The sequence below is a fragment of the Galeopterus variegatus genome, unplaced genomic scaffold (genome assembly GCF_000696425.1).
Source record: "Galeopterus variegatus unplaced genomic scaffold, G_variegatus-3.0.2 Scaffold1633, whole genome shotgun sequence".
Taxonomy (NCBI): domain Eukaryota; kingdom Metazoa; phylum Chordata; class Mammalia; order Dermoptera; family Cynocephalidae; genus Galeopterus; species Galeopterus variegatus.
Window position 1 is genome coordinate 165,324 of NW_007727744.1, and position 8,216 is coordinate 173,539.

Here is an 8,216-nt window from a genome sequence, read left to right on the forward strand (position 1 = left end):
TCCAGAACACTGACCTCTGATCTTGTCTGCGGAGTTAGAGAAACTTCCCCTTGTGGAATTGCCATTTCAGCTGAGTACTGAGGGATGAGTAGGAGTTAACTAGGTTAAGTGGGAAAAGAAACCAGGCAGTGGTTTCTTCATATGTATAATGAAGGAGCATGGTGCTTTAAAACAACTGAATAAAGGACAGAAAGGCTGAAGCTTGAGAGCAAGGCAGACAGAGCAAAAGAGACCTGAGGGTAAAGCAGGACCAGAATACCCAGGGGTTTATGGGTAGGCTGACCATATAATTCAGTGTTTAATGCAAGCCCTTTTATTTAGCCTTTTAAAAATTATTTTCCTTTTTATTTTGATATAATTTCAAATTTAGTGAAAAATTACAAAATTAGTTCAGGGAAGTCCAGTGCACCCTTCATTCAATTCACTAATCGTTTACACTTTGTCCCATTTGCTTTTCTATTCTTCCTCTCTACATTTATATATAAATATTATTTTTTCTGAGCCATTTGAGAGTATGTTGGAGACATCATGTTCTTTTATCCATAAATACTTCAATGTGTATTTCTTAAGAACAAGGACATTCTCTTGTTTTTGACAGTATAGCAATCAAATGACGACATTTAAAATTGATAAAATGCTATTATCTAATCCACATTATAAATTCAACTTGGTCAGTTGTCTCAATTATGTGCATTTAGATGTTTTTATCCTAGTCCTGGATCCAATCCTAGATCTCACATTGTCATGTTAGTTTCCTTTAATCTTAAACAAGAGCACTTTTGAGAGTCAAGTCAGGTGCTATTAATGGTTCGGATCCCATATAGGGATGGCCGGTTTGCTCACTGGGTGAGCGTGGTGCTGACAACACCAAGTCAAGGGTTAAGATCCCCTTACCGGTCATCTTTAAAAAAAATTAAAAAAAAAAAATAAATAAAAATAAAAACAATCAAGTATTGGTCCATGCAATTTCAAAAAGGCAGGAAGCAAGCCTAAGACAGAACTAGGTAAAAACAGGAATGCTGACTAGATAAGGGCCTTTCCCTATCTTGACAACTCAAAAGTATTTCTTTGATTAACTAAATAAAGGCAAAAGATACAACTACAAAAAGAAATATAATTAAAATGACTGATATTTCAAAATTAATTATTTTTTTAAAATAAAATGCATTTCAGTTTTAAAGGTAAAAAAATAAATGAGAAGTAAAGCAGTGATTTTTATTTCCTTGGGCAAACATGCTATGGCAGGGTGAACACTTAAAGAATCTCACATGAGTTCATACTTCCACACTTAACATAGTGTATATCTCTACTGGACAATTCTGGGTGATTTTCAAATAAATGTATTTTAAAGCAGACTGTTGTTTTCAATAGGAAAAAACTATAGTCTCCATTATACTGTGGCATGAATAATACCTGCATGCTCTACTGAGCTATTAGGTAAATAGTTAAAACTGTAGAGTATATTTTTGTTGTTTTCATTTTTCCTGTTGCTAGAGTAGTAAAATTGAATGGTAGCAATGCAGACCAAACTATCCATGCCTCAGAATCTAATAATATTTTTAGGATGACACATCTTCAGTGTAATAACTCATCTTCAGTACAATAACTCACCTACTGTTCTGCAGGATGCTTCCACATTCAGCTGCCTTAGAGCGTGCTTCATAAAGCAGAAAATCACTAAGATTTATTTGTTTAACAAATATTTATCGAGGGCCTAATATGTACTAGGCCCTATGCTAGATATTCTGCATATTGTTTACAGGTTGGAAAGGAAGGGAAAGAACAGACTTAGAAATTTTTTTCTCCTTCAAAATAATTATATTTTATAAATACTTGAGGCAGAGAACTCTGAAACTTTTCTTCATTGGAAGAATCCCTCTCAAAGGACACATGCTATAAAAAGCCTGGATCAATCATTTAGCTGAAATGATCACTAAACATACACATAATATAAAATTCATGATCAAGGAGCATAATAAAGCAAAAAAAATTTAAGGGCTGGCCCGTGGCTCCCTTGGGAGAGTGTGGTGCTGATAACACCAAGGCCATGGGTTCAGATCCCCTTACCAGTCATCTTTTAAAGAAAAAAGAAAAAAAGGAAATTTTAGTATATGGTACACCATTTCCATCTTCCTACCACATATAGCATCTGGGCATTTCACTTGGTCTCAGGGCTCAGTGACTCTTACAGTTGGGAAACAATCTTGGTTTCCTAACAATCTATATTATAGAGGTAAAAAATAAAATAAGCCACAGTGCAGATGAAATGTAATACTACTAGCTCATTTTATGCAGCTATAGAAGCAGTGAGTAAAGGTTAAGTTTTATACTAGGTATTGGGGCTTTTATCAGGGCAACTGAGATCAACTGTGCAGAAATTTTCAAATCTTCTACAACTTTTCCGATCAGACAAACGGATGAACAATGGAGCTGGTCCAGGGGCCCTCTCAGAGAGTGATGGGCACTGAAATTCTTTCCGTCAGCCCCAGCTGGCGCCCTATTACTTCAAGAGATAATACTGGAAATTCCTGCTGTCTTTATTTATTTTTTTTAGTATCTCATATACTTGAAGCAATATCCATTAGCTATCAAACACCCAGGAATAGGATCATTTAATATCTTAAAAAAGATTTTGTAAGACACAAAGCTTTCAATTAAAAAATTATTTATTCAAAAATATTTTCTCCTAATTCTGATTCCATATCGAATTAAATACAGGGATGATGTTACAAAGCAATAACTGATCAGATCTGCCCAAAGAGAGAATGGCAATTACCTAATTAACTCATTAGTATGACCTGCTAAGTAGTAAAGCACAAATTCAACTCATTCATTTCTTTACAAAAGGTAAACATAATGGTACACTTCATACCAAAAAAATCATTTTATAAAGCCTATCTTCATGTTCATATTAGTTATAGATTCAGCTAATATAAAATGATAAAATGATACTGACTAAAAAGAGCATCCAAAACAGTGCTTTGGATTTTCCTTTTCTGCAAAATTCAAGGGAAACATGATTGTTTGAAGTTTTGTCACTGTATACAAATTAGTTAAGAACCACCTGAGATTTCTGTGTTTCCACTCTTCCGCTCTATGTGTTTCCAGTGAGTAAATACTGCTGGAGACATGATTTAAAGAGCACTAGAAATGCCACAAAGATCCCAAGGCTTAAAGAGGAGTTTCTAACAGGTTTTGAAGTTTTTATGAACTTAAAATTAATGTATATAATATAAGCATTAAAAAATTACTTTCATATACACTCAAAGGAAACCCTTCAGTATTCTTAGCATCAAATACTTTGGGGAAGAATTGGTCTCTCTTTTGATGGTTCAAGAAGTCAGTCTTTTCTCAACGGTTTCTTGATAAGTAACAAACCTTCTCAAATTCATCTTCACATTGTCAAGAACACACAGCTGATCTGGACTGTATTTACCTCTCCCTTCTTTTCGTATCTGGAAAAAAAAGTCATGTGATTTTGTATATATTACTAATGCATTTAAATAAAGTATTTAATTTACAGTGTATTTAATCATTTCCTAAACAAGACAGTGGCAAGAATTTGGTGAAACATTTTTACTTGCAAGGTAAATGGAACACAGTAAACGAAGAATAAAAATACACTTAGAATATGCACCTTTAAAATGACAGTTGCAAACATGACTGAATTGTAGACCTTAAAAGAATGAATTTTATCGTATGTTAGTTATATCTCACTTCTAGGCTAGAACAGTGGTTCGCAAGTTTTAGTGTGCAAAAGTATCATGTAGGTGTGTTAAAAAACAGATAGGTGGGCCCATCCAGAGTTTCGGATTCAGTAGGTCTAGAGTTGGGGCTGAGAATCTGTATTTCGAATAAGTTACCAGGTGATGCTGATGCTGTTGATGCAGGGAGGGCACTTCTGAGAAACAATACTCTTGAGAAGTTCTTTAGTAAAATCTATGTATTGTATTTAAGTGCAATTTGAGGCTAAATACACACTGAACGTCACTTAATGCAATTGTGGCTTCATTTTATACAAAAGAGCTTCATATGAAAAACTACAGGCTAGCCTTCTGGCTAACAAAGAAATTTCATTAGGGCTTTATACCTTTGAGAAAAGAAAAACAATTAAATACTATTACCATAGCAATGCATACTAAGTAGGAAAGTCAATCAGAACAATAGAACTTTCAGCGGTTGGTTAGGGGTTATTTTCCCAGTTAATAGTTTACATAACTCCTTTTTAAGCATTTACTTCTGTAGTTTGATGACTAACTACATCTGCTTTCCTTGAAGCTGCAGGGAAATAGGTAATATTTTCTCCTTTTTAGCTTGCAGGCTCCTTTTCCAGAAGTTTCAAGGGCCTGTAACTTTTAAGAACAATGTGGATCTGTGTACTGGTATGGAATAGCTCCAGGATACAGTGTCAGGTAAAAACACATTAAGTGCAGGACTGTGACTATATTAAGCTACCTTTTGGATAATAAAGGATAAAATACTAGGGTTTGGAAAACCATACTGGCTGGACATAAAAAAAAAAAAAAAAAAAAGAAAAAGAAAAAAAAAGAGGGGGATAGGGATAAAACACTAAGGTACATTTGTCTTTGCCTAAAGAAAAACCAGTCAATTTGGTCACCTGTGAGGCAGGGAATAAAATCTCTCATTGCTTAAATACCAAACAACAAAAACAACAAAAAACACTACAAGCTGAAACAAAGCATAATTAAGAGTAAACTGTTCTTTTTTTCCCCCACAATTAAGGCACCTACCAGTGAAGCTTAACTCAATAAATGGTAGCCACTATTACTAAATTTTTAAATGTAATATAACAAAACTTCAAGTTAAATAATTCAGCAGTAACACTGTTGAGCTATGACTCAGTCAACAAGCATTTTACAAAGTACTGGGGATGCAGTACTATATGATTCATTGAGATTTACAGGTATTCATCATGCACATGCCTCTAAATTGCATGGTGGAAACTACATATACCCTCAGCTCCACAGAATGTTGAGACTTATGCATTCATAAATAAAATGACTACAAACCTTCATTTTGAAGACTGGCTGGAATTCCTTCAGAGCAGATAACAATTTAATCTGAATTGAGGCTCTTTCAGCTTCTGTACCATCTGCAAAAACATCAAAGAGGGCATCCAAAGCTTCTCCTGCTACTACAAGGGAAGGATCTTTGGTGGCCACCTCAAGTAGAAAGCACCCAATGGTCTGGAAACAACAAAACACACTGCAATATGACTGTCAGTCTCCAAAATGAATACTCCCCTTAAATGGGGCAATAATTCATGCATATTATTTCATATAAAAATACAAGGGAGGGCTGGCCCGGTGGCGCACTTGGTAGAGTGCGGCACTTGGGAGTGCGGCGGCGCTCCCGCCGAGGGTTCGGATCCCATATAGAGACCGGTCCGCTCACTGGTTGAGCCCGGTGCAGGCGCGACACCGAGGGTTGCGATCCCATTGCCGGTTGTGGTATGGGCGCGACACCGAGGGTTGCGATCCCGTTACCGGTCACGAAAAAAGACAAAAAAAAGGATAAAAATACAAGGGAAATATTAAAACTTTTAAAAGGCTAAATACTCAACAAATACTTATAAATATACCAAGTATAATATAAACAAAGATAAATTAAACATATTATAGTTTATATTGCTAAATAAAATGAATTAAGATCCATAAATGATATATGAAAGATTGATTTTGGAAACCAAGTTTTCCCCTCTACTTCCCTCAAAAAAGCTTTCTCCATGGTGTCAAAATGCATTGAAATCTTATCTGTAACCAAAAAAATCTGCTTTTAAAAGTATATGAAAAACACTCTAATATAATTTTTAAAAACCCAACACAATCTCATTTTGCTTCACTATATTGGTTGATTTTTTTTTTTTTTTTAAAAAGATGACCGGTAAGGGGATCTCAACCCTTGACTTGGTGTTGTCAGCACCACGCTCACCCAGTGAGCGAACCGGCCATCCCTATATGGGATCCGAACCCGTGGCCTTGGTGTTATCAGCACCGCACTCTCCCGAGTGAGCCACAGGCCGGCCCTATATTGGTTGATTTTTAACATCTACCCATTTTTTTCCACAATTAGGTAGCTAATGAACAGACCATTCCCAATCTGCAAAGAATTGCTCCAGAGTAAACTCATTTTAGTTTGGCTGTTCTGCTTCACCCTTGATGTCTTAAGGGTGATGTGCAATCTGATATTACGGGGGGGAGAGTGGAAATGCTCAGGACACCAAGTCCAAAGTCCAGCTCCTCCATTAATAACAGGCTGCCTCCTGGAAGACAGTTAACCTCTCTGGGCCTCAATGTTCTCATCTGAATATATGTGGTCTAGATAACTTCTAAGATAGTATTCAGATTTAATATCCTATAATGTAATATGAAGCACACAGCATCACCTATGATATTGTGGGGCTTTGTTATATGGTGTGTATATTTATAATCAGTATATGTTCTAGATGAGTTAACCCTTTACCAATATATAATGTCCATCTTTGTCTTGTAAAAGGTTTTAACTTAAAGTCTATTTCATCTGATATTACTATAGCTACCTCAAATCCCTTTTGATTAATATTTCCATGAAATATATTTTTCTATTCTTTCACTTTCATCCTATATGTGTCTTTGTATCAAAAGTGAATCTCTTGGATACAGCCTGTACTTGGATTATATTTTTTATACACTATGCCAATTTCTTCATTTTGGTGATTTTATAAATTTACATTTAAATTAATTGCCGATTACAAAAGGCTTACTTCTTTCATTTTGTTACTTGTGTTCTGTAGGTTTTAGATCTTTTGTCTTTAATTTCTTCCATTATTGCTTTTGAATTGCTTTTGAATTTAGTTGTTTTTTGTAATGTACCTTTTTTATTCCCTTTTCATTTTTTGTGTATACCATTTAGTTATTTTCATAGTGATTACTTTCATGACAAAAAATATCATAAATGTGTAACAATCTAGTTTGAATTAATACCAGCTTAGCTTAATAGCATAGAAAAAAATCTGCTCTGCCCCCCATATTTTTGTCATCACAAATTACATCATTATAAATTGTGTGTTCAATAACGTATTTATAATTATTTTTCATGCATTTGTCTTTTAAATTATGCAGGAAATAAAATATGTAGTTAGAAACCAAAAATACAATAATACTGTTTTTTATATTTATTTTTGCAGTTGCTTTTACCAAAGATCTTCATTTATTTGCACAGCTTTGAGTTACTGTCTAGTGTTTTCAATATTTTGATTGGAAGAAATTCCTTTAGCATTTCTTTTAGGGCAAGTATACTGCTAACAAACTGTCAGTTTTTGTTTACCTGCAAATGTCTTCAATTCTTCTTCAGTTATATCAGATATAGAATTTCTGTTAGTATTTTTTCTTAGTACTTTAAATATGTCAGCATACTATCTTTTTTTTTTTTTTTCTTTTTGTCTTTTTTTCGTGACCGGCAACGGATCGCAACCCTCAGTGTCGCGCCCGTACCGGACCGGGACCGGCAACGGGATCGCAACCCTCCAGCCGCTCACTGGCTGAGCGAGGTGCGGGCGCGACACCGAGGGTTGCGATCCCGTTGCTGGTCCCGGTCCGGTACGGGCGCGACACTGAGGGTTGCGATCCGTTGCTGGTCACGAAAAAAGACAAAAAGGAAAAAAAAAAAAAACACTCTGGAATGACACAGAAGAACTGTATCATTGTAATACTGGCTACCTCTCCAGAGGCAAACAAACTAGGGAACTGGAAGTGGAGGTGAAATCTTCTCACTATATTTACTTTTGTACTTTTCTAAATGTTATGCTATATGCATGCATCATTCTTCCAAAAAAGATTCTTAGAAACATCAGTCTTCACTGCACAGTTCTTAGCAGGTTAAGAGGTACTTTATAATAATCAATTTAATACCCATTAGTAATCAATATTCAGCAATTATTAGCACAATGAAGGGTAATTTTAATATTACTGTCCTCTTAATTAATAGTGATGCTGTACCTGTAGCAGTGCAGTTCTGAGCAACCCAGCTGAGATAAAGTGCTGAAAGCAAATATGCTGAGTGAATTCCTAGTGTATTGTCACTCCCAGAGCTGCTACTTAAAATTTATGGAGTGATATTAGAATTAACTCTCTGATATTTTCAGAATGCACCTTACCTGATATACAAGGAAACGTGGGGTGGATTGTTCCTTCATCAGCAGAATACAATATGCATAT

General features: G+C 35.3%; 1 protein-coding gene across 1 annotated transcript in view; it reads right to left on the bottom strand.

Moving 5' to 3' along the window:
- Positions 1-2,648: 2,648 nt before the first annotated feature.
- The window catches only part of HEATR3 (HEAT repeat containing 3), a 39,072-nt gene continuing 33,504 nt past the window's right edge, over positions 2,649-8,216 (bottom strand). Inside the window, 2 exon segments of the mRNA XM_008578115.1 lie at positions 2,649-3,455; positions 5,031-5,207. Coding sequence (XP_008576337.1) covers positions 3,333-3,455; positions 5,031-5,207 — 300 coding nt within the window. The 3' untranslated portion in view covers positions 2,649-3,332.